Source organism: Pseudorca crassidens, chromosome 21 (genome assembly GCF_039906515.1).
Source record: "Pseudorca crassidens isolate mPseCra1 chromosome 21, mPseCra1.hap1, whole genome shotgun sequence".
Taxonomy (NCBI): Eukaryota; Metazoa; Chordata; class Mammalia; order Artiodactyla; family Delphinidae; genus Pseudorca; species Pseudorca crassidens.
Genome location: NC_090316.1, coordinates 4,529,954 through 4,556,905, shown reverse-complemented (window position 1 = coordinate 4,556,905; position 26,952 = coordinate 4,529,954). Strand labels below are relative to the sequence as shown.

General features: G+C 46.1%; 1 protein-coding gene across 3 annotated transcripts in view; it reads left to right on the top strand.

Annotated features, from left to right (window-relative positions):
• HGSNAT (heparan-alpha-glucosaminide N-acetyltransferase) overlaps nucleotides 1-18,967 on the top strand; it is a 46,854-nt gene extending 27,887 nt beyond the window's left edge. For 2 of the 3 annotated variants that reach the window (XM_067721506.1, XM_067721507.1), the window contains exons 6-18: nucleotides 3,464-3,533; nucleotides 4,416-4,513; nucleotides 5,970-6,046; nucleotides 6,644-6,674; nucleotides 8,124-8,284; nucleotides 9,393-9,508; nucleotides 11,677-11,798; nucleotides 12,161-12,287; nucleotides 13,364-13,450; nucleotides 15,139-15,216; nucleotides 15,817-15,887; nucleotides 15,977-16,089; nucleotides 16,735-18,967. In XM_067721506.1, the coding sequence (XP_067577607.1) occupies nucleotides 3,464-3,533; nucleotides 4,416-4,513; nucleotides 5,970-6,046; nucleotides 6,644-6,674; nucleotides 8,124-8,284; nucleotides 9,393-9,508; nucleotides 11,677-11,798; nucleotides 12,161-12,287; nucleotides 13,364-13,450; nucleotides 15,139-15,216; nucleotides 15,817-15,887; nucleotides 15,977-16,089; nucleotides 16,735-16,916 (1,333 nt within the window). In that variant the 3' untranslated portion in view covers nucleotides 16,917-18,967. The other variant, XM_067721508.1, reaches the window with a different exon arrangement.
• Nucleotides 18,968-26,952: the final 7,985 nt, after the last annotated feature.

Here is a 26,952-nt window from a genome sequence, read left to right as displayed (position 1 = left end):
TCTGTTTCTTCCTGGTTCAGACTTGGAAGGTTATACCTTTCTAAGAATAGGTCCATTTCTTCCAGGTCCATTTCATTGGCATAGAGTTGCTTGTAGTAGTCTCTTAGGATGCTTTGTATATCTGCGTTGTCTGTTGTAACTTCTCCTTTTTCATTTCTAATTTTATTGATTTGAGTCCTCTCCCTCTTTTTCTTGATGAGTCTGGCAAATGGTTTATCAATTTTGTTTATCTTCTCAAAGAAGCAGCTTTTATTTTTATTGATCTTTGCTATTGTTTTCTTTGTTTCTATTTCATTTATTTCTGCTCTGATCTTTATGATTTCCTTCCTTCTACTAACTTTGGCTTTTGTTTGTTCTTTCTCTATTTCCTTTAAGTGTAAGGTTAGATTGTTTATTTGAGATTTTTCTTGTTTCTTGAGGTAGGCTTGTATAGCTATAAACTTCCCTCTTAGAACTGCTTTTGCTGCATCCCATAGGTTTTGGATTGTCGTGTTTTCATTGTCATTTGTCTCTAGGTATTTTTTTATTTCCTCTTTGATTTCTTCAGTGATCTCTTGATTATTTAGTAACGTATTGTTTAGCCTCCATGTGTTTGTGTTTTTTATGTTTTTTTTCCTGCAGTTGATTTCTAATCTCATAGCGTTGTGGTCAGAAGAGATGCTTGATATGATTTCAATTTTCTTAAATTTCCTGAGGCTTGATTAGTGACCCAGGTGTGATCTATCCTGGAGAATGTTCTATGTGCACTTTAGAAGAAAGTGTGATCTGCTGTTTGGATGGAATGTCCTATAAATATCAATTAAATCTGTCTGGCCTATTGTGTCATTTAAAGCTTGTGTTTCCTTATTAATTTTCAGTTAGGACCATCTGTCCATTGGTGTAAGTGAGGTGTTAAAGTCCCCCACTATTATTGTGTTACTGTCGATTTCCTCTTTTATAGCTGTTAGCAGTTGCCTTATGTATTGAGGTGCTCCTATGTTGGGGTGCATATATATTTATAATTGTTCTATCTTCTTCTTGGTTTGATCCCTTGATCATTATTTAGTGTCCTTCCTTGTCTCTTGTAACATTCTTTATATTAAAGTCTATTTTGTCTGATATGAGTATTGCTGTTCCAGCCCTCTTTTGATTTCCATTTGCATGGAATATCTTTTTCCATCCCCTCACTCTCAGTCTGTATGTGTCCCTAGGTCTGAAGTGGGTCTCTTGTAGACAGCATATATATGGGTCTTTTTTTCTTTTTTCCATTCAGTGAGCCTGTGTCTTTTGGTTGGAGCATTTAATCCATTCATGCTTAAGGTAATTATTGATATGTATGTTCCTATTACCATTTTCTTAATTGTTATGGGTTTGTTTTTATAAGTCCTTTTCTTCTTTTGTGTTTCCCACTTAGAGAAGTTCCTTTAGCATTTGTTGTAGAGATGGTTTGGTGGTGCTGAATTCTCTTAGCTTTTGCTTGTCTACAAAGCTTTTGATTTCTCCATCTAATCTGAATGAGATCCTTGCTGGGTAGAGTAATCTTGGTTGTAGGTTCTTCACTTTCATCACTTTAAATATATCATGCCACTCCCTTCTGGCTTGTAGAGTTTCTTCTGAGAAATCAGCTGTTAACCTTATGGGAGTTCCCTTGTATGTTATTTGTCATTTTTCCCTTGTTCCTTTCAATAATTTTTCTTTGTCTTTAGTTTTTGTCAGTTTGATTACCATGTGTCTCGGCGTGTTTCTCCTTGGGTTTATCCTGCCTGGGACTCTTGGCACTTCCTGGACTTGGGTGGCTATTTCCTTTCCCGTGTTAGGGAAGTTTTCAACTATAATCTCTTCAACTATTTTCTTGGGTCCTTTCTCTCTCTCTTCTCCTTTTGGGACCCCTATAATGAGAATGTTGTTCTGTTTAATGTTGTCTCAGAGGTCTCTTAGGCTGTCTTCATTTCTTTTCATTCTTTTTTCTTTATTCTGTTCCGTGGCAGTGAATTCCACCATTCTGTCTTCCAGGTCACTTATCCGTTCTTCTGCCTCACTTATTCTGCTGTTGATTTCTTCTAGTGTATTTTTCATTTCAGTTATTGTATTGTTCATCTTTGTTTGTTCTTTAATTCTTCTAGGTGTTTTTATTTAATTCTTCTAGGTCGTTGTTAAACATTTCTTGCATCTTCTCGATCTTTGCCTCCATTCTTTTTCCAAGGTCCTGGACCATCTTCACTATCATTATTCTGAATTCTTTTTATGGAAGGTTTCCTATGTCCACTTCATTTAGTTGTTTTTCTGGGGTTTTATCGTGTTCCTGCATCTGGTACATAGCCCTCTGCCTTTTCATCCTGTCTGTCTTTTTGTGAATGTGGTTTTTGTTCCACAGGCTGCAGGATTGTAGTTCTTCTTGGTTCTGCTGTCTGCCCTCTGGTGGATGAGGCTATCTTAGAGGCTTGTGCACGTTTCCTGTTGGGAGGGACTGGTGGTGGGTAGAGCTGGGTGTTGCTGTGGTGGACACAGGTCAGTAAAACTTAATCCGCTTGTCTGCTGATGGGTGGGGCTGTGCTCCCTCCTTGTTGGTTGTTTTGTCTGAGACGACCCAACACTGGAGCATACCCGGGCTCTTTGGTGGGGCTAATGGCGAACTCTGGGAGGGCTCACGCCAAGGAGTACTTCCCAGAACTTCTGCTGCCAGTGTCCTTGTCCTCATGGTGAGACACAGCCACCCCCTCCCCCCCGCCTCTGCAGGAGACCCTCCAACACCAGCAGGTAAGTCAGGTTCAGTCTCCTATGGGGTCACTGCTCCTTCCCCTGGGTCCCGATGTGCACACTACTTTGTGTGTGCCCTCCACGAGTGGAGTCTCTGTTTCCCGCAGTCCTGTTGAAGTCCTGCTATCAGATCCGGCTAGCCTTCAAAGTCTGATTCTCTAGGAATTCCTCCTCCCATTGCCAGACCCCCAGGTCGGGAAGCCTGACGTTGGGCTCAGAACCTTCACTCCAGTTGGTGAACTTCTGTGGCACAAGTGTTCTCCAGTTTGTGAGTCACCCACCCAGCAGTTATGGGATTTGATTTTACTGTGATTGCGCCCCTCCTACCATCTCATTGTGGCTTCTCCTTTGTCTTTGAATGTAGGGGATCTTTTTTGGTGAGTTCCAGTGTCTTCCTGTTGATGATTGTTCAGCAGTTAGTTGTGATTCTGGTGCTCTCGCAGGAGGGAGTGAGCGCACGTCCTTGTACTCTGCCATCTTCCTCACAACACCCTTGAACGAAAGCTCTGTCTTTATTTCTGTCTCATCGATCAGGAGACCATGCTGTCAGGGTGAAGCATTTGAATGTACTTGGATTTCTACTTCCGTTTCGTTAAAACACTTTAAAATGTTTAGTTCTTTGACTTGTATAGAATGTGAACTTTAAATTAATTTCCTTTCAATATGATACCATTCTGAAAATTCTGCCGAGGAAAACAAATTAACCAGGCCTTTCATTTATTTACAGCTTGGAAGACTTTCGTGATTGGATTTCTAAAGCCATAAATTCTCAGGAAACGGACGGCCTCATCAATTCTGTGAGTTGTTCAGACGCATCGTGTGTGCTCTGGGTGTTTTCCTGGATTCGGATTTACAGTCTGCTATTTAGTAATCTCAATTATCTCGTGCTGTGCAAGGCCAGGTCATGTGTCCTGCCTTCTTGGTAAACAGCAGTCCTTGCTGGCCCCGTGAAGGGTGCCCCCCCCGCCCCCATCTTTGTGAGGCTGGAGCTTGAGCTGCTTTGTGATGCTGGGTGTGGAGATGGTTTTCACTCTTCAGGCAGCACTGTTGAATCAATCTGTTTAAGTAGAGAGTATCAGGATGATGGGCTTCCCTGGTGGCGCAGTGGTTGAGAGTCTGCCTGCTGATTCAGGGGACACAGGTTTGTGCCCTGGTCCAGGAAGATCCCACGTGCCACGGAGCGGCTGGGCCCGTGAGCCATGGTTGCTGAGCCTGCGCGTCCGGAGCCTGTGCTCCACAATGGGAGAGGCCACAACAGTGAGAGGCCCGCGTACCACAAAAAAAAAAAAAAAAAGATGAAGACAAAAGAGTGAGAGACATCAGTATTAAGTCTATACATGAGATGGCCTGCTGTGATGATTAAACATACTGTCTGTGTTAATTGATTAACATGGACGTATCTTTGTCCACTTTTGGACACACTTGCTGGTACTCTTGCTCCTTTGTGGTCATTTATCATTTATCAGCATGGCCACGGAGAGCTCAGCAGGCGGCACATAAACCAAATAAAGTGAAAAACCTAACCTCTAGGTGGGGTCTTTACAAAGGCAAATTAAAGTATTATCCAGAACAATGATCCTTGTCTTTCACTCTGCTAATTTCTTCCCTAAAACACAGGAAAGTATAGTTTACTCTTTTGTATTATGAACTGTTTGCATTTTTCTCCTCTTTTCCGGCAGGAGCTGGGGTCTCCGAGCAGGGCGGGCGACCCCCCACCAGAGGCCTGGCGTCAGTCGGCGACCCCCCTGCGCCTCCGCTGCGTGGACACGTTCCGCGGGTACGTGGGCTCCCTGGTGACCCGTGGGCACAGGTGGCCTCGGGTGGCACGTTCACAAGTCCACCCACTTGCAGCGGGAGGCGTTTCACGTGCCTTTTACTCTCTAGGCTAGAAAGGATTTCCTGCCCGAAAGAGAAATCGGCAGCCTCTCCTGACTTGAAAACTGTCACGAGAGCCAGGGTGACGTGTCACTGGAGAGCAGCAGTGGGAGAGGCCGGAGCCCGTCTCCCCTGGTGCACAGGTGCTGCTGAGAAAGCCACTCACATGTGTGAGCAGCTGCCCGAGGGCCCCGTGTCCGCTCAGCCCTGGACCAATGGGCTAGTGCCCCAGTCTGGAAACGGAACCCGGGACAGCCCTCGGCCTCCTCCACCATTCGCACAGCAGCTCGGATATCAACTGACAGCAAATCCACAGAGTCCTGCAGTAAATTGTTATTTTCCGGTTCTGGGAAAAGAACGAAGGCCGGGACCAAACTCTGAAAATAGAGTCTAAGACTGTATGGCTGAAAAGCAATATCTAGGTGTCAGGTCTTCTGTTTCTCCCACTGAGGCCTTTCAAACTCCAGTGATAACCTGATAACTGACCCAGCTTCCCGAGCTCTAAGTGCTCCTGTGTGTGCCCAAAGCCAGGCAGTAATAACAGTAACGATACTAATAGTAACCACTGCTAACAGTTTTGAGTCCTTATGGTATGCCAAGCACTGTTCCAGCTTGTCTTAATTTCCTTAATCTTTTAGCAATCCTATGAAGTATATACTTTTAATAATACACCTGTTTCACAGATAAAGAAATTGAGCCACAGAGTTGAGTAAGGTGGGCTCCAGAGTGCCCACAAATCACCCACTGACATACTAACGTTTTTATTCCCCGTATTCTGAGAAATTAGCAGCAAACAACAGCACATGCAGAATCTGTTTTATTGTATTCCTCTTTCTTTCGGGGATGTTCACAGGTGGACGGGAGTCGACATTGATTTAAGTGCTAAGATGTTTCAGGCACCGTTTAGGTGCTGTGATGTACGTTACTCTCCATCGTGGTGCCTGTGGTCCCCAGGTCAGGGGTGTCCCTCCTCACAGAGAACTGATGAGGGGCTCGCCTGAGGTCCAGTGGCTCCTAAGAGAGAGGGACCCAGGGCTTGACCCTAAAGACTGTCCCCTCCCACTACAGTTCTTTAACCTGAGACATCTAAGTTATTAGCACAAAGTGGAGTGATCGGGAATGTTTTGCACCATTTTCAAGTTACACAGTTCAGTGTTGGTGTAAGTTTGTCTTCAGACGTCATGTTGGAAATGTTGGCAGAGAGGACTTCAGCGCGAGGGTCCTAACCGTGATGGCTAGAAGTGGGAGTTTCCTGCTCTTTCAGTGTCTGCTTGTATCGTGACGGCACCTGTGTCCTGCAGTTGGGCCATCCTTGTCACATGCCCAGGCCCTGAGAGTGTATCTTTGTGGCTTTGCAGGATCGCTCTCACCCTCATGGTCTTTGTGAACTACGGAGGTGGGAGATACTGGTACTTCAAGCACGCGAGTTGGAACGGTAAGACACCGCTGAGAGGTCGCCTTGCTGACGCGGGCCCTCTGAGAGCCGCAGGTAGGAGGGCTCCTTGGCGTCCCCTAGGGGTTCCAGAGGTGAGCCCCACAGAGGCCCCTTAGGTCGTTCTGTCAGCCTTCAGCTCTGCTCTTCCTTTCATGTGCTCTGACTCCGAGATGCTTCGCTGTCATCACGTTGTACACGATCTCTGTGCTCTTCTAGGTGTGCCCCGTGCCTCAGCCGCACGGGCGTCCTGCCCCGAGACTCACGGTCCTCCTGGGATGCCGTGGAGCTGGGGGTGGTCTGAGTGGCGCTGAACAGTGGCTGTGAATCTGGCTGGGGGGTTGCCTTAGGATGGGTTTTGAGTAAGGTCTGCCTAAGTTCACAGATTGTCCACATACTTCTCTGTGGTGCTCCCACAGCAGGGGTGCTCTCAGGTGACGCCCGGGCTGGCCCCTGGCCACAGAGTCCAGGGAGCTCGGTGCTGCTTCATGAGGTTTACCCAGGGCTTTCCCCGTCAGTGTGAGATGGAAGCCTTCCCGGGTCAGGGAGCACCGGCGTTCCAGGTCCTTTCCTCACTGTCGTGCTTGTGTTCTTCTGCAGGACTGACGGTGGCTGACCTTGTGTTCCCGTGGTGAGTTGCAAATCGGCCATCCGCTCTTCGTAGCCCATCTGCAAAGTTTTGTTTTCAGTGGATGCTGGACCTTCCCAACACCAGCCTTGAGTTCCGGGCTGCGGGCCTGTGCTGCCCACAGGTGGTAGCGTGATGAGGTCCTTCCGAAAGCCAGGTTTCTGAATCATTCTGATACTTGGGCTCGTGCTTATCTAAGAAACGTGAGAATAAAAGACTGCTGATTTCAAAGGGAACATTTTATTAGTGTGGATATGATGTACAAGATCCTGGAATCTCGTAGGAAATCATAAATTCTGAATATTCCACTAATCCTGAAAATAAATTTGAACATCTTAGTTCCTAAAAGGTATACAGTATATCAGTATCAGGGAATACAGAGAAGTATGTAGCAGTTAAGGATAGTAATAAGTTACACTTTAAAATAATAGTGGAGGACTTCCCTGGTGGTGCAGTGCTTAAGAACCTGCCTGCCAATGCAGGGTGCACGGGTTCAAGCCCTGGTCCAGGAAGATCCCACGTGCCACGGAGCAACTGAGCCCGTGCACCACAACTACTGAGCCTGCGCTCTAGAGCCCACGAGCCACAACTACTGAGCCCACGAGCCACAACTACTGAAGCCTGTGTGCCTAGAGCCCATGCTCTGCAACAAGAGAAGCCACCGCAGTGAGAAGCCCGCGCACCGCAACGAAGAGTAGCCCCTGCTCACCACAGCTAGAGGAAGCCCGTGTGCAGCAACGAAGACCCAATGCAGCCAAAAATAAATAAATAAACAAATTAAATAAATAAATAATAAAATAAAATAAAATAAAATAATAGTGGAGTACCCCGCTCTGCCCGGAGCATTCCCCTGCTGAGGGACTCTGGCCCCTGCACAGCGTGGCTCTTGTGTCTTTGCTGAGATGCTTTGAGCGGCTTGCCTCCATCATTTATAGGCAGGACCAGCCACTGGTTTGCGTCTTTGGTCCCCAGTGTTTCACTGCTAACGTGAACTCAGGTTTATCTGAGTGGGGGAGGAGTTCCTTTTGTTTTAATTGACGTATAGTTGATGTACAATATTATATAAGTTACAGGTGTACAATATAGGGATTCACAATTTTTAAAGGGTACACTCCATTTATAGTTATTATAAAATATTGGCATTCCTTATGTTGTACAATACATCCTTGTAGCTTATTTTATACCTAGTGGTTTGTCTGTCTTTGATGGAAGGCTTGTCCATGGAAGCTGCAGTCAGTCCCGAAGGATCTCCCCCTAAGACAGGACAAGAAGGTGCACAGTCCTTCCAGCCCAACATTCTGATTCTTCTCCACCACTAAACCGGATGTGGTTTCAATTGTCAGTTTCTTTCAAAAATCATGTGTTGCTTCTCTTATGTAGTAGATTATAAAATAGTAATGACATAGAGACAAAGTTGAAAGTGGCCATCTAGTAACAGCTTTGTTTTTTCAGGTTTGTGTTTATTATGGGATCTTCGATCTTTCTGTCAATGACTTCCGTTCTGCAGCGGGGATGTTCAAAATTCAGATTGCTGGGGAAAATTGCGTGGAGGAGTTTCCTGTTAATCTGTATAGGAATTGTCATTGTGAACCCCAATTATTGCCTTGGTCCACGTGAGTATTTTTTCCCCTCTGTTAGAATGTATTCAGGTTGAAATAGGGAAACGATGTGTTATAATTTGAAAGAAATGCAGTTTCTCCGTCTCATGTACCTGCAAAAAGAACAGTTACTAGAAAAGTATATCTAATGCTTGTATGACTTTGGGCATTATCATTATTACTATCTTGGAATTTTAGGCCTGGGAGGCGCCACCAGTCCACTCAAACCCTTCTGTACAAGGGAAGACCCTGGGGCCGGGAGAGTGAGTGCTGTGTCCGTGTGTAGTGAAGGGCAGAGCAGGGACCACACTGGTTCTCAGAGCTGCCCTCCTGCCGCTTTGGTTTCACCAGCTTTCACAGTAAGGCTGTTGTTCAAGGGTCCACCTTGCCATCACCTGAATGCCCCCGGGCTGCGGGAAAGGTATGACATCTCTGTAACTGAGTGGCGTGAGAGGGACAGGAAAGCTGAGGGAAGGATGTGAGTGAGCCCTGTTCTGGGGACCAGTGTCGGAACCAGGGAAGGCAGCGGCCACCGTCCTCAAGGGGCTTACGGTGTCATTAGCAGAAAGAAGACGTACTTATCCAGGCAGGTGCCAGGTGAACCCCTCAGGCAAGAAGCACTAAGGCTTCAGGCGACGGGAGGAGGTGGGGTGCTAAGGGAAGGTGTCACAGAAAAGTCCATTCGATGGATCCCCCAACAGAGGGCCACTGCTCCCAGGAGGACACACTGCGGGGGTCCTTATAGGGTTACCCTCGGGCAGTGATACAGTCACGTAGCCTGCATGGCAGGGACAGTCCGCGGGCTGCGCTGGGTCTGCAGGCTCCTGCTGGATGTGAGTTGAGTCCACACTCCTGATGGGAAAGGCCGGGGCGGGGTGGGGCAGGGCTTCAGGGCCGAGGGCGTCTGCGTTATCCCCACACCGAGCCGGACCCTCCCTGGCTCTTAGCCCAGCGTCACTGCCGTGTGTGAGCCAGGCCCTTGACCACGTGTGTTTCCATCTCCAAGAGCTTAACTTCCTCAGATGCAATGGAAGTCTGTCTCCCCCCTCAGGAAACAGTGGTGTCATCTTGGGGTGAAGTGAGCAGTGCCGGCTGACACCCCTGCACCCTGTGCGTCCCGCAGTGTCCTGGGAGAAGGTGCGGATCCCCGGCGTGCTCCAGCGGCTCGGGGGCACCTACTTTGTGGTCGCCGTGTTGGAGCTGCTCTTTGCCAAGCCCGTGCCTGAGATCTGCACCTCGGTGAGAAACCCTGCATTATGAAAGGGGGAGAGGTCCCTGTTTAGGTACTAGAACTTTCTTTAGTTTTGAGTGCAGTACCAGAGACTACAAGACTCTTTAACTCAGTTAGTCAAAAACATTCTTTTTTCTCTTCAATTAGTTATTTTTATTTAGTCTTTATATCAATCTTCTTTTAAATTGTGGTAAAAAACACATAACATGAGATCTACCCTCTTAACACATATTTCAGTTTCCATTAATCAAATGAATGTGATGGCGTTAAATAACATCACCATCTTCTAGTTGGCTGGTCCAGCCTCTTGGGGGAATTACTGCCAGTTTTTCAATTTCCTGGTGGTAAGGATACACAAAAACCTCACAGAACATTTCAGTGTCTATACACATGCTGCAGAGGTTCGACTTGGACAGTGCCAATGTTGGGCCAGGAGATGACAGTTCCGCCCTGGGCCGCTTCCTGTGTCTTCTTTGTAAGAAGTATGTGAGCATCTCACCTCTTTTGTAATTACTTTCTGTCTTATTATAAATTGCTGAGTTGAGTTTACTCAGATGACCACTATTTTTTTTCCCCCAACGAAAGTAAAACTTCAGGTGGAAATATTTAAATGCTTCCATTTGGGGTCCTACTTCACAGTAAGTTAATAAAGCTGCATTTGTTGTCCAGCTCCTTCCTGTGTGGGTAACTAGCAAATTCATCACTGAATCCCCGGTTCTCTTGGTTTTTCCTGTAATGATCCCTTGGTTTTACGTGCTTGGAGAGCATTTACACTTCACTCCTTCACACCGCGCCCCCCGACCCCTGCTGGCACACCCGTGCCCTCTGCTGTAGGCTATGGAAGGCACACAGGGGCTCCATGTGCACATGTGAACCTGACCTTGCTGGCTGTGGGGAACCGGAGGGTCTGCAAGGCTCATCCAGGTCCCACAGTGGAGCCCAGGGCTGGGGGGACACCAGGAGTGGTGGGCTGCACCTCTCCTTCCCTCTCTTTCCATTTTAAGCTCCAAAAGCTTAAATTTTATTTTCCTTTTTTAAAATATAGCTGTATTTCTTTTAATTTAATTTAATTTATTTTTGGCTGTGTTGGGTCTTTGTTGCTGCGCGCAGGCCTTCTCTAGTTGCGGCAAGCGGAGGCTACTCTTTGTTGCTGCACGCGGGCTTCTCATTGCGGTGGCTTCTCTCGTTGCGGAGCACGGGCTCCAGGTGCGTGGGCTTCAGTAGTTGTGGCTCGCAGGCCCAATAGCTGTGGCTCGCGGGCTCTAGAGCGCAGGCTCAGTAGTTGTGGCGCACGGGCTTAGTCGCAGCGCGGCATGTGGGATCTTCCCGGACCAGGGCTCGAACCTGTGTCCCCTGCATTGGCAGGCAGATTCTTAATTACTGCGCCACCAGGGAAGTCTCTTTATTTCTTTTTAAAATAATAGCTTTATTGAGATATAATTCACATACCATAAAGCTTACACATTTGAGGCGCAAAATTGAGGGATATTTAGTATATTCATGGAGTCGTGCAGTCGTCACCACTGTCTAATTCTAGAACAATTTCATTATCCCCCCAAACACCCTGTCCTCACTACCAGCCGCTCTCCAACCCCAGGTCCCCCCAGCCCTAGGCAACCCCTAATCTACTCTCTGTCTATAGATCTGCCTGTTCTGGACATGTCCTAGAAATGGAATTATAGAATATGTGGCTTTTTGTGTCTGGCTTCTTTCATTTAGCAGAATATTTTTTGAGGTTTATCCATGTTATACCATCAGTACTTGATTCCTTTTTACTTCTGAATAATATTGCATTTTATGAATGTACCACATTTTGTATCCAGTCATCAGGTGATGGATATTTGACTTGTTTCCACTTTCTGGATATTACGCATAGTGATTCTATGTCCATTTGTGTACAAGTTTTTGTACGAACATCTCTCTTCAGATCTCTTGGGTATAGGAGTGGAATTGTCCACTGATTTCTTCTTAACTGGCATTTTACTGTGCTATGTCATAGAGATGAAGCATCTAGACCACATGCCACATATGGAATAAACACGCGTCTATTTTGTGTTACTACCGTAAAGGCCAAGAGGAGCGTCACAGAGAATTTTCTGAGTACATGTACTGCACTGTGTATTGTTTCCCATTCCACTTGCGTTTAGCTCACGTTTTTTATGCCCCGCCCCTGCAGGAGAGAAGCTGCTTTTCTCTGCTGGACATCACATCCAGCTGGCCCCAGTGGCTCTTCATCCTGATGCTGGAAGGTGTTTGGCTGGCCTTGACCTTCTTCTTTCCTGTTCCCGGATGCCCTACGTGAGCCAGCCCTGCGGGAATCCCCTTTTTGCCAAGTCCGAGCCCCTGGGTTACAGCTGTCGGATTTCCCACATTGGGACCTCCCTTCCTCTCTCTCTTCTCCCCTTGTGTGGGAGGGGGTTTGGGCACGTGTCCAGAGGCCTGTCTCCATGAGGTTTTCCAGGGTCGGTGGGACGGACGTTGGGCTCCCACCTTACCCCTCGGGCAGCCGTCGAGTCAGGGGCCCCGCAGTGGACGTGCATGGTGCCCCGGGGTCGTCAGGCTGGTGGGTGTTTGCGGCTCTTTGTGGGCACGCACATCACCGGTGTACATCCCCCTGCCCCTAAGTCTGGTGGGTGAAGTGCATGTTCTCGCTTCCCCAGCGGCTATCTGGGCCCCGGGGGCCTCGGAGATTGGGGCAAGTATCCGAATTGCACGGGAGGCGCTGCCGGCTACATTGACCGCCTGCTCCTAGGAGACCATCACCTTTACCAGCATCCTTCCTCGGCTGTGAGTGAGCCTGGCTCCAACTTGGAACCGGACACTGAGGGGAAGGAAGGGAAAGAGCCAACTCCGAACTGTGTCCACGAAACAGACTTGGGTGGAACGAAGTTTTATTTGAAAAGTTGGCTGACTTTACAGACTTCAGTTTAATGTTGGTTGTGGGCGGCATGTAGACATTTCTTTGGCTGTTAAAGTGAGACTGCCTGGTGTCAGGTGTGCAGCAAGGTGCTTTCTTGTACATCTCAGGTATGGGGACAGCTTCCCGTGAGGGAGGTCTGTCAGACAGTGCTTTTGGGATCAGCACGTGTGGGTCTGGAGGAAACAGGACGGGGCAGTGGGGACAGCCACACGCAGGCCCCCGCTGGTCTCCTGGGGGCTGGGGCGGCCCTTCAGGGTTGTTCTCAGTGAGGTGAGGGACCAGGCTCTAGATATCCCGGGTGGGATGTGATGGCCTGGCCAGAGGGCGACTCCTGAGGGGCAGCTGTCTTCAGGGACAAATCCAGAAGCTGCTGAGAGCTTTGGGCCATGGATACGTCTAGCAGCCGGGGGAGTGGATGCTTTAGTTGCAAAAGGGGTGGGATGGACAGGCGGGGGCCAGATAGCTGGGCAGTGCCTTCCAGCACCCACTGCAATGACTGGTTCCAAATTTCTGCCGTTTCTACAAGAACGATTTCTTTTATAATGAAATAATACAAAGGTATTTTTCTTATCGTTATTTGCCTTAAAAGAAGAAAGGAAGCTGTCGACGTTACAGTAGGGTTGGCCGCAAAGAGTAAACCTGAAAATTAGAAGGTGTCATGTGTGGTGTTTGAAGCTGGTTAGGGACGTGTAGTGTCACAGCCACAGGGCCCAGCACGGTCTCCCATGTGGGGAGAGTGTCACATGCCAGAGTGTCACATGCCACACACTTTCTTGGCCAGGAGTATTCTGCCCGTCATCCCCATAAGTTAGCAGTGAATTTCTGCAGCAAAACCAAAAATGTTGAATACTGGGGTGTATCCGAGTTTGCATTTTGTCTGTGAGTTGCTATGTGCTTTTTGTGATCCTTGGGTGAGTCCCGCCTGCTTGTCCTGCCCTGTCAGGTGCTTTATCACACCGAGGTGGCCTACGACCCAGAAGGCATCCTGGGGACCATCAACTCCATCGTGATGGCATTTTTAGGAGTTCAGGTATTTGTTCATTTCATGAGAATGCGTGTTCCTGACAGTTCATGGTTATTGATTCATTACTAATCCAAAAACCATTTGATTAAAATAAGTAACTGGAAGCACATCTTCTGTGTTTCAGACCTAATAAATTCTGTTTATATTTGACAGGTGGTCAAAACCAGAGGTTGCTAAAATTTAGCACTTTCGAATAATTAGGTATAATTCCTATATTCTCCAAAAAAGTTATTCATACGGCTCATCTCGGCAGTGGGCGCACAGCAGCCCCTGGCTGAGAGGGGTCCCTGCTGGGCTGGCGGCCTTTGGAAGGTCACCTGTCACCTTGTGTGTACAGTTGGCACAGTTTCAGGTTATGCCTGTTTTATGCCAAAGTCAGTACAGGTTGTTCTTGGCTTCTCTCACGTGTTTGTTAGGATTCTGAGCAGTCTAGATTTTCCTTGCTGAAGTTCTCCTTATTGGTGTTTGAAACTATTATTTGCGGGCAGATGACGGGGGCGGGGAAAGACCGGGTCCAGCCTCCTGCAGGGGGGCCTCTGCAACGGTAAAAATGCTCCGCGTGTGCTGTCCATGTGGCCGCTGAGTCCTCAGACGTGGCTGGTCTGACGGAGGAACTGGTTTTTAATTTTACAGCATTTAAATTGAAACTGAAATTGTCACAGGTGGTCAGTGGCTCCCACGTGGGACAGTGCAGGTCTACAGCATATACGTTTTGGTGATGAAATAATTTCCTATTTAGAGATACTGCCTTTCTCTCCGCAGCACTGTAGAGTTTACATTGGGTGCTTTTATTCATAAATGCATTTAATCCCCCCACGTGCTCTCCAGGTAAATCTGCGCCTGCAGGACAGCCGAGGGTGGGTGCCGAGGAGTACAGCCCGGCGCCGGGGCCTGGACTTGACCCCGCTTACTAGCCGGGTCATTCCGGGAGTGTTACTGCACCCTCTGTGATTCAGTGGCACCCAAATAAGTAGGCACACCTAAATCAGTTAATTCACATAAGGTTCTAAGACCAGGACATTCATAAATTTTAGCTATTTTAAGTTATTATTAACACTTTCTCTGATGTTTTCAGAAATTAATTCCTAATTTGCAGGAGGGTGGGGCTATGCAAAGTCCAGATTTTTCTGTTTTTAAAGTGTTTCCCTGCCTCTGGGTCCACGCTGTTCTGTCCCTCTTCTGTACCCCTGCCAGACTGGGCCATCTAGCAGGCCAGCCTGAGCTGGTCCCTTGTCACTTAGTGGGGGAAAAGTGACTTTCCTTGGCTCCCATCACCTGTGGGAGAAAGCTCGTGCCTACCTGCTCCCACCTTCCCACCTCTGCCCACCCCCGGCCTTTCTGAATTACCTGCAGCACCTCGGGGAGGCTGTGCGTTTTCACCCGTGTGACATACTCCTGTGCATGCTGTTCCTTACTGCCCAGACACTGTTCCTGCTTTGTGCTCATATCCTCAGCCTGGCGGTACCTCCTCTGCGCATCCCCTTCCCTCCCTCCCTCCTTCCCTCCCTCCCTCCCCAGTGGTCCCTGTGCCTCTAGGCCTCCACTAGCCAAGGACAGGGGTACCGTTCATCCCCTTGTAACCCCGGTACCTGCAGGTGAGTCCGCCTGTCGAGCGGTTAGGACAGTGGATGAGTATGAAATAAGAACACATCGTAGGTGATTCTCTTGGTCATACTGTGCGTTTTCTTCCCCAGGCAGGGAAAATACTCCTGTATTACAAGGATCAGACTAAAGGCATCCTGATCAGATTCGCTACCTGGGGTTGTTTCCTTGTAAGTAGCGGATGGTCCTCACTGAAATTCCTTCTCTTCACACATACACATTTCAAAGACATAAAATGTTTAGTGGCCGGCCGTGGGATAGACAGCAGCTGTCACTTCGCATCGGTAACATTCTTCTTCACTTGAATATCAGAGAGGAAAAGTCTCGACACCTAAGTTCTCAGGTTGATTTTCTTAGGAAAATGTCTTTATAAATAAGTCAATGAAGATATGAGGAAATGGAGCGGAGGTGTGGGTTCTGGTGGGGACCTTTGCCAGAAGGACCAGGCCAAGGATAACAGGTTCACTGGGGGCAAAAGATAAGCTTAGCTGTTCTTTCACCCCTGACCTGGCAGCCCTGTTTCCTCCACGGATTCACTCCAGTTGATAAGGTCGTTTACCTTCAACTCAAGAGTAATGCTGAAAAGAGGTTTTTTGGAGAACATTTTTAGTTACACATCTTAAAAATGTTTTTCCAGTTAAAAGAATAAAACGGAGGGCACAGTTTTCAGCCTTCCCTAAGCAATTAAGTCACTCCTTTTCTTCAGTTTTGAACCACAATTGTTTCTTGAGATGATGTAAAAAACTTTAACATCTTCTCCCCGCTTCTAGGGGTTTATTTCTGTTGCTTTGACAAAGGCTTCCGAAAATGAAGGCTTTGTTCCAGTAAACAAAAACCTCTGGTAGGTACAGAAAGCCTGTCGGTTTCACACCCGGTCGGGCTGGCATTGGGTGTGCTCTCGGGAGCCCTGAGATGCCCGCTGTCCCCCAGGTCCATCTCCTATGTCACCACGCTGAGCTCCTTCGCCTTCTTCATCCTGCTGGTCCTGTACCCCGTTGTGGACGTGAAGGGGCTGTGGACGGGAACCCCGTTCTTCTACCCTGGTGAGTCCCCCCACCAACCGGCCCCAGGCCTCGCGGAGGAGGGGACCCAGCGGACGGGCCAGAGGCCGCGGGTGCCGGGTGTGTCCAAGGCGCCGACCGAGATGGTCCGAGGGGGTCCATGCAGGGTGTTGCTGGGCCTGTCCCCGAGCAGCGCCACCTCGTTTTACCATTTAGGTTGTGGGATCATAAATGCACCCCTCTGGCCGCTTCAGGCACGCCGTCCAGTCCCTCGAGCTTCACAAACAGGGCCGTGCTTTCTCATGTAAACCCCCTGCCCTACAGGCGGTGCCTAAGAGACACCACGCGGAGATGCACGGGTTCTGCCCGAGATGAGAGACAGCAGATGACTTCAGTGACTCGTTTCAGCCCCGAGTCCAGTAACAGTTACGCTCATTGGTCCTCCAGTTTTCTGTGTGGAGAATATAAATGAATAATTCTGGCTTTCCTTTCAAATTCGGTATTCCAGAATTACACTTACCAAAGGAATGTTTTCTAATAATTTTTGGATAAGGTTCACACTCAAATCTCTAAGATTCGCATCACTTATTTTTGGAGTAGCCAATAACAAGCGGGCACTTTTTCTTTTTTCACTGAACTAAAGGCAAATTTCAAGAGTTAAGTCAATAACCAGCTGTGTTTCCTTAGGAATGAACTCAATCTTGGTGTACGTGGGCCACGAGGTCTTCGCCAGCTACTTCCCCTTCCAGTGGAAGCTGGGGGACAACCAGTCACACAGGGAGCATCTCGTTCAGAACATAGTCGCCACTGCACTCTGGGTGCTCATCGCTTACGTTCTCTATAAGAAGAAGGTGTTTTGGAAAATCTGAGGCCCCAGCTGAGATGTGTTGCTAGCAGACAACAGGGCCTGGGGCATCATTAAAAGGAGCCATTCGTTATAAAACTGCATATTTGCAGGTTATTGGGGGCGATGCGGACGTGCTCAGGCTGGTTGATTCTCGGACGTGGCTCATCTGACTCTGTATACGTGAGACTCAGACGTCTGAAACGTGATTGTCTTTCCTCTCCATCTTCTGTAGAAATGGATGCCTTTGCAACTTCATTCTAAGGATTTCTCCTCTAATTTTTCACAAGGGAGTTAACCAGGCCATTTTGCTTCTGTGACCACCTAAGGTCTGACCTTATGATCTTTCCTGCAGACTGCCTTTCTGTGCTGGTCCACGCCGACCAAGATACCACCGTTTCTGTTGTGTCTGACTGTGAAGCTCATTGGGTATAGTGTGTGGTAACATAGTCTAACATATTTCAGTTACGTACAGTTTAGTATTTCAAGAAATTCCAAGTAATCTCCTTTCAGATCTGTAAGTAACTGGTGGGTCCAAAAAAATGCCTTTCTATCAGAAGCCATTTTCTCCTTTTCCTCATTTGAAAAACAAGTGAAACAGTAGGTGTGTTATTCCCAGCCACCCTTGCATATACCTGTCTCTCTACCCACCCACCTCCTGCCTGCCTGTCTGTCTTTCTGTCTGTGTGTCTGGGTGGTAGCTGGTCCCCCAGGCCATCCTCTGACTCTAGGAAGAGAGAGAAGCTCATGGTCTCGGCCGGGCTCCTGCTGTGGCGTCCTTGCCGGGTCAGACGCGAGGCAGGTCCCCTCACAACGAGGGACACAGTGCTGCCCGCTCAGCTCCCCTCCAGCTCTGAGACCCAGTGGGGTGGGAGACATCAGTGGCATTTCTGAAATCCTTAGAAAAATAATTTTGTTACAGAAAACTCTTGAAAATAAATGAGAAGTTTAAAAAACTCTCATCAGAGTAACTCTTTTCAGAATGACCCTCCACAGTGGAGGCAGCTTTCCTGCTTGGAATCACCAAACTGCAGAATTGTTTCTCAGGAGTGAAGGAGGAGAACACAGGGGACCAGCACCCCCGTTTTGCAGCACCCTACTTCGGGATTTCCTGTGAGAATTCCACACTGAAGGAAGATGTGGCTATAGGTTGTACTTCGGAGCATCCTTGCATGGTGAGGCGGGGTCACTTCGACCTGTCCCCTCATGTCAGCTATCACCCTGCTTGGATAGTGAGTTTCCAGCTACCCCGTCTCTACCTGAACTCTCATCCCAACTTGTACCTGTCCACCTGGGTGTCCGCCAGCATTCAGGCTTCCCCCTCCACCCTCTCTTCTCAAACACAAGCCTTTCCGGCTTGGATTGTCCCAACTCTGCAGACAGGTGACCCTCTGTCTCTCGGATAAAACTGTCTTTCACCCGCTTTACCTCCTCTGTCCCCCTTTCCCATGTTTAGTCATTGCCAAGTCGTCTCAGTTCTCACGGTCACTGCCTGTTACTCTTGCCCAGATGCCAAGAGGAATCATTTTTCAACCGGCCTCCTTCCCACAGTCCCTCCTTCTGTAAAGCCACTGTCCACTGCCCCAGATTACACTTCATAAACAGAGCTGACTCACATCACCTCCTTATAAGCACTTACACTGAAGTTCGAACAGCTTTGCTGGCAGGTAGAGCCGTCCTCCGTTAAGCCCAGCACACCTCGGCTGTGTCCAGCCCCCTGGACCCAGCCTGCTCCTTGCAGCCCCATCAGCTGCCTCCTGCCCCTGCGGTTGATTAATCCCCTTAATGTTCTCCCATCGACCCTTGACCTATCACATTTGCCCCCTGCTTCTAAGGCACCTTCTCTAATCTCTTAGTCTTGTCCCTAAGTAATATTTTCTTGCTCTGAGTTCTCGTAATATCTGATTGGGCTCAGTCTTGTGGCGCTTGTTGCTCTCTGCCTTGCATGACAGTGATTTGGGTACATGACCAGTTTCCCACGCTGGCCTGTGAGCTTGTGGCGGATAAGGCACATTCTTCACGCACGCCACAGTGGCCCGTGCAGAGCAGGCGCTAAATAAACGTGTGAAAGCAAAATGGGGTGGTGGGTTTGCTTTTCATAGGTAAAATTTCGCGTGTATCTGGAGCTAATGTGTGTGTGTGCGCACGTGCGTGTGCGTGTGTGTGTGCACGTGTGCGCGTGGGGAGAGCTGTCATCTTTGAGGAAACCCCTCTCTTGCGGTGCACATTTGTGGGTGGTCATGGCTATGTCATTCCAAGTCTCAGCAGGTAAGGCTGAGCTGGGCCTCTCCAGAAGCAGTTTTCAAGTCGGGGTGTCCATCGGTTAGGATGTCTTGAGCCGGATGGAGCAGAAACTCCCCATCCAGCTGGGTTATAAGCAGAGCATCGCACATAAGTGGTCCCACGGCGGGTGGGCTCCCGCTCAGGTCGCTTCACGGCTGAGATGCCCACCCCACTGCCATCACGACAGACACACACACTCGGCCAGCGCCACACGGGAGGGAGCGGGCATCCCCTCTGTGCCTCATAACGTTATTGGCCGGAAAACGCTCCCCAAACTGTGCAAGACCAGCCGTGACGAGGGAGCTTGGGCTGGCCTGGCCCAGGGCTGAGCGGGGACAGCTGTCACCTCCCTGGGGAGGGCAGGGAGTGTGCAGGGTGAGTGGTGGAGTGGGACATGGCAGTGGGGACAACCGTGTGCAGCGGTGGCTGCAGAAAACCCATGTCACAGTGCATCCCATGGGGAAGTTGGGTGGAGTCCTTGCGTAACAAAGCAGAAAGTACTGTCCTGGAGTGGGGATGTAATAATTTGACATTGTTTATTCATTTTTTGCACTTATTTTCCTAATTCCGCTTTATAATTAGGTGAATAAACTGCTGCTCTTACACTTGACCTCACTTCATTCTGGCCCATAAAGGGCCTCGTTCATAAATGCACAATAATCTGGTTTGTATCAGATGGTATCAGCTTAAATGAAAGTCAACATACTATTTTTTATTTTTCCTTTAATGTAGTCCTGTTTTCCAAATAAATGGGGGTGACAAAAGGACTTTGAGAAATTTTCTCAGCAAATCAAACTGCCTTTCAGAAAGAGATTTCCATCAATCGTAAAAAACCAGGGGTAGATCTTTAAAAATCCTAAGCAGTACGCTGTAGCAGCCATGGCCCTGTGAACAATGCAGCTTCTGAGGTTTTAAACACACCTTCTGTTTAAACTTTGAAATTAGGCGGGAAGACGCATCGCCAGTGGTTGTCTTCAGCTGCATATCTGTGTAATCTGTTTTCACTGGTGTAGCAAGCCACCATTTTTTCTCCCGGTAATCAGTTTTTGTTGGGCATTAGTTCCAAACATTTTTTTTCTTCAGGCTACATGTGTTTCCGATTTCAAAGTTGATAGAAATGCTAGATGTTTGCGTCATGTCATAAGATGCTCCAGACCCTGTAACCCCCTTATCTAATTATGTATGTTGCAAACACTGCGCCAGATAAAAGATGCCAGCATCCCGCTAGCTTTCCTTTGCAGAATCCATCCCAAACGCAGCTGTAAGGACAGCTGGCCTCACTCCCCGCAGGGCCGAGCCCACGGCTTCCCACGGTGTCCATTACCATCTCAGGTCTGGTGGGATTCTGTCCTGACTGCTGGATTTTTTCGACAGAGGTCAGTTCTTTTTCTATTTTCCCACCTTTCATGGCTGTTTGTTCTTGCATTTTATCTTATTAGAGGTCACACCCTTCCACTTCCATAAATAAAGAGTTTTTCTTTTATTTGATTAAACTCTGTATGTCATTTGGCTTGTAAAGTGGTACCTCCGTCCAAATCCTGCCTGTTACAGCTCTGCCCAGGAGACAGCTCACATCAGTTTAACAAATCACAGGCGAAGCCAGCCCTTGTCAAAGATGAACAAAGCCAGAGGCTGCTAAAGCGGTGAGGCCAATGGAAAGAGGGTCCAGCGTGATCGGAACTAGTTTCCTGAAGCAAAAGGCTGGAGTTTGAAAGGCTGACTGGCTTTGGAAGGGCACTGGGAGCTGGGACGGGATTGGTCCACGTGACTGGGCCACCTGGGTTTGTTCACTCGCGCTTTTATGGAGGAGAAACAAACTTCTATCCTTATGGCAGGAGGCGGTGGTGCCACATGAAGCAAGGTACCCACGGAATTAGTCCCCATCCTCCCCGGATGTTTACATTTCAGAGAGAGCTCCTGGAGGAAACAGTTCCGGGTGGCAGTCTCACATCTCAGAGAACAGAGGGCGGGTTGAGCACTGCAAGCTTTCTAAAGGAGCAAAGAGTAAATTCTGGCGGTGGCAGCTTTCTCAGGCAGACGTTTTAAGGGCGCTGGGGTCATCCCGGGACACTCCTTCAGCTGCTGGAAGGCGGTTGCCCTTTGGTTGAGTCTCTCAGTGCAGGGCTTGGACGGACCCTCCTGTGCCAGTGGTGCGAGCCCTTCCTCATCTGCACACTTGGTCTCAGTTTCCATTCTATCCTGTGGCCCTTTTCCTGCAACTCTGCACAGCAACGCACCACCGAATTGAAAAAAAAAAAAAAAAAAAGATGATTGGTTCCCTTTTATCTGGTCCCTACACATGTGGGTGTGAGACAGTCTTATTTTGATGTGTGCTGCCCCCAGATGCCGATCTGAGGAAGGGGTTATGAAACCAAAAGGTGCCAGAGTGTTTACTTTGAAAGTTGCTACGGGCAACGCACGCCATGTTTGTAAAAACAACAGGATGGTTTAATATTTGTAATCCACTCATATCACAGTGATAAGCACTTTAAAATGAGCTAGTTGAAATATTTTCTGAAACCGGATGTCTATTCCTTAAGCCACTATATTGATCTAATTTTATTTTTAAAAATTTTATTGAAGTATAGTTGATTTACAATGTCATGTTAGTTTCAGGTGTACAGCACAGTGATCCAGTTATGTAATTCTTTTTCAGATTCTTTTCCCTTAGGTTATTACAAAATATTGAGTATAGTTCCCTGTGCTATACAGTAGGTCCTTGTTGACTGTTTTACATATAGGATGTATATATGTTAATCCCAAATTCCTAATTTATCCCTCCCCCTTCCTTTCCCCTTTGGTAGCCATAAGTGTTTTTCTGTCTATTTCTGTTTTGTAGATAAATTCATTTGTATCTTTTATTTTTTAGACTCCACATATAAGTGATATCATATGATATTTCTCTTTGTCTGACTTATTTCACTTAGTATGATAATCTCTAGGTCCTATTGCTGAAAATGGCATTATTTCATTCTTTTTTATGGCTGGTACATTTTATATATGTACCACATCTCTTTACCCATTCCTCTCTCGATGGGTACTTAGGTTGCTTCTAGGTCTTGACTGTTGTGAATAGTGCTGCTATGAAATTTGGGGTGCATGTAACTTTTCGAATTATGGTTTTCTCTGGATATATGCCCAGTAATGGGATTGCTGGATCATATGGTTGTTCTATTTTTAGTTCTGTAAGGAACCTCCATACTGTTCTCCACAGTAGCTGCACCAATTTACATTCCCACCAACAGTGCAAGAGGGTTCCCTTTTCTCCACACCCTCTCCAGCATTTATTATTTGTAGACTTTTCGATGATGGCCATTCTGACTGGTGTACTTTTGATTTGCATTCTCTAATAATTAGTAATATTGAGCGTTTTGCATGTGCCTTTTGGCCATCAGTATGTCTTCTTCAGAGAAATGTCTATTTCGGTCTTCTGCGCATTTTTTGGACTGGGTCATTTGGTTTTTTGATATTGAGTTGTTTGAGCTGTCTGTACCTTTTGGACATTAATCCCTTGTCGGTTGTATTGTTTGCAAATATTTTCTCCCATTTTTTGGGTTGTCTTTTCATCTTGTCTGTGGTTTCCTTTGCTGTGCAAAAGCTTTTAAGTTTAATTAGGTCTCATTCATTTATTTTTGTTTTTATTTCCATTACTCTAGGAGATGGATCCAAAAAGATATTGCTGTGATTTATGTCAAATAGTGTTCTGCCTACATTTTCCTCTAGCAGTTTTATACTATCCAGTCTTACATTTAGGTCTTTAATCCATTTGAGTTTATTTTTGTATATGATGTTACAGAATGTTCTAATTTCTTTCTTTTACGTGTAGCTGTCCAGTTTTCCCAGCACCACTTATTGAAGAGACTGTCTTTTCTCCATTGCATGTTCTTGCCTCCTTTGTTGTGATTAATTGACCATAGGTGCATGGACTTATTTCTCAGCTTCCTATCCTGTTCCACTGAACTATGTGTCTGTTTTTGTGCCAGTACCGTACTGTTTTCATGACTGTAGCTTTGTAGTAGTGTGAAGTCAGGGAGCCTGATTCCTCCAACTATGTTTTTCTTTCTCATGATTGCTTTGGCTTATTCATGGTCTTTTTTGTTTCCATACAAATTAATTTTTGTTGTTGTTCTAGTTCTGTGAAAAATGCCATTGGTAATATGGTAGGGATTGCATTGAATCTGTAGATTGCCTTGGGCAGTATGGTCATTTTAACAATATTAATTCTTTCAATCCAAGAACACGGTATATCTAACCATCTGTTTTTTCATCTTCAGGTTCTTTTGTCAGCATCTTATAGTTTTCAAAGTACAGGTCTTCTGCCTCCTTAGGCAGATTTATTCCTAGGTATTTTATTCTTTTTGATGTGATGGTAAATGGGATTCTTTCCTTAATTTCTCTTTCTGATCTTTCACTGTTAGTGTATAGAAATGCAGTGGATTTTGGTGTATTAATTTTGTATCCTGCAACTTTACTGAATTCATTATGAGCTCTAGTAGTTTTCTGTTGGCATCTTTAGGATTTTCTATGTATAGTGTAATGTCATCTGCAAACAGTGATAGTTTTACTTCTTCCTTTCCAATTTGAATTCCTTTAATTTGTTTTTCTTCTCTGATGGCTGTGGCTAGGACTTCCAAAATTATGTTGGATAAAAGTGGTAAGGAATTCCTGGCAGTCCAGTGGTTAGGACTTGGCACTTTCACTGCTGTGGCCCTGGGTTCAGTCCCTGGTCAGGAAACTAAGATCCTGCAAGCGGTGTGGCATGGCCAAAAAAAAAAAAAAAAAAAAAAGTGGGAAGAACACAGCAAGGAGGCAGCTGTCTGCAAGCTAGGAAGGGTGCTCTACTAGAGACCAATCAGCTGGCATCTTGATCTTGGACTTCCCAGCCTTCAGAACTCAGTGAACAGAGAAGGTGGGCTGTGTCGTGCCTACAGACCTGGATCAAGACCTGGATCGAGGAAGACCTTCTGCTCTGTGAGGAAGAAGCCCAGAGTCCCGGTGGGTGGAGCCAGGATGCCCCCAAGGCCTTGAGGACACAGAGCAGCTCCCCAAGTATAGAGCCAAGACTGAGAAGCGTGGGCAGTCCCTCTCATCAGGAAACTTGCACAAGCCTCTTAGATAGCCTCATCCACCCACTTCAGAGAGACCCACTTCAGATCTAGGGACACATTCAGACTGAAAGTGAGGGGATGGAAAAAGATATTCCATGCAAATGGAAATCAAAAGAAAGCTGGAGTAGCAATACTCATATCAGATAAAATAGACTTTAAAATAAAGACTGTTACAAGAGACAAGGAAGGACACTACATAATGATCAAGGGATCAAACCAAGAAGATGATAGAACAATTATAAATATATATGTACCCAACATAGGAGCACCTCAATACGTAAGGCAACTGCTAACAGCTATAAAAGAGGAAATCGACAGTAACACAATAATAGTGGGGGACTTTAACACCTCACTTACACCAGTGGACAGATCATCTAAACAGAAAATAAGGAAACACAAGCTTTAAATGACACAATAGACCAGATTTAATTGATATTTGTAGGACATTCCATCCAAAAACAGCAGATTACACTTTCTTCTCAAGTGTACATGGAACATTCTCCAGGATAGATCACATCTTGGGTCACAAATCAAGCCTCAGTAAACTTAAGAAAATTGAAATCATATCAGGCATCTTTTCTGACCACAACACTATAAGATTAGAAATCAATTACAGGGAAAAAAACGTAAAAAGCACAAACACATGGAGGGTAAACAATACATTACTAAATATCAAGAGATCAGTGAAGAAATCAAAAAATACCTAGAGACAAATGATAATGAAAACACGAGGATCCAAAACCTATGGGATGCAGCAAAAGCAGTTCTAAGAGGTAAGTTTATAGCTATACAAGCCTACCTCAAGAAACAAGAAAAATCTCAAATAAAGAATCTAACCTTACACCTAAAAGAACTAGAGAAAGAAGAACAAACAAAAGCCGAAGTTATCAGAAGGAAAGAAATCATAAAGATCAGAGCAGAAATAAATGAAATAGAAACAAAGAAAAGAAAAGCAGAGATCAATAAAACTAATAGCTGGTTCTTTGAGAAGATAAACAAAATTGATAAACCATTAGCCAGACTCATCAAGAAAAAGAGGGAGAGGACACAAATCAATAAAATTAGAAATGAAAAAGGAGAAGTTACAACAGACAACGCAGATATACAAAGCATCCTAAGAGACTACTACAAGCAACCCTATGCCAATAAAATGGACAACCTGGAAGAAATGGACAGATTCTTAGAAAGGTATAACCTTCCAAGACTGAACCAGGAAGAAATAGAAAATATGAACAGATGGATCACAAGTAATGAAATTGAAACTGTGATTTAAAATCTTCCAACAAACAAACGTCCAGGACCAGATGGCTTCACAGGTGAATTCTACCAAACATTTAGAAAAGACCTAACACCCATCCTTTTCAAACTCTTCCAAAAAATTGCAGAGGAAGGAACACTCCGAAACTCATTCTATGAGGCCACCATCGCCCTGATACCAAAACCAGACAAAGATACTACAAAAAAGAAAATTACAGACCAATATCACTGATGAATATAGATGCAAAAATCCTCAACAAAATACTAGCAAACAGAATCCAACAACACATTAAAAGGATCATATACCATCAAGTGGGATTTATCCCAGGGATGCAAGGATTCTTCAATATAGGCAAATCAACCAATGTGATACACCATATTAACAAATTGAAGAAGAAAAACCATATGATCATCTCAATGGATGCAGAAAAAGCTTTTGACAAAATTCAACACCCATTTATGATAAAATCTCTTCAGAAAGTGGGCATAGAGGGAAACTACCTCAACATAATAAAGGCCATATATGACAAACCCACAGCAAACATCATTCTCAATCGTGAAAAACTGAAAGCATTTCCTCTAAGATCAGGAACAAAACAAGGATATCCACTCTCGCCACTCTTACTCAACATAGTTTTGGAAGTCCTAGCCACGACAATCAGAGAAGAGAAAGAAATAAAAGGAATCCACATTGGAAAAGAAGAAGTAAAATTGGCAGTGTTTGTAGATGACATAATACTATACATAGAGAATCCTAAAGATGCCACTAGAAAACTACTAGAGATAATAAATGAATTTGGTCAAGTTGCAGTATGCAAAATTAATGCACAGAAATCTCTTGCATTCCTATACACTAATGATGAAAAATCTGAAAGAGAAATTAAGGAAACACTCCCATTTACCATTGCAACAAAAAGAATAAAATACCTGGGAATAAACCTACCTAAGGAGACAAAAGACCTGTATGCAGAAAATTATAAGACACTGTTGAAAGAAATTAAAGATGATACCAACAGATGGAGAGATATCCATTATCTTGGATTGGAAGAATCAATATTGTGAAAATGACTGTACTACCCAAAGCAATCTATAGGTTCAATGCAATCTCTATCAAATTACCAATGGCAATTTTTACAGAACTAGAACAAAAAAATCTTAAAATTTGTATGGAGGCACAAATGACCCCGAATAGTCAAAGCAGTCTTGAGGGGAAAAAAATGGAACTGGAGGAATCAGGCTCCCTGACTTCAGACTATACTACAAAGCTACAGTAATCAAGATAATATGGTACTGGCACAAAAACAGAAATATAGATCAATGGAACAGGATAGAAAGCCCAGAGATAAACCCATGCACCTATGGTCAACTAATCTATGACAAAGGAGGCAAGGATATACAGTGGAGAAAAGACAG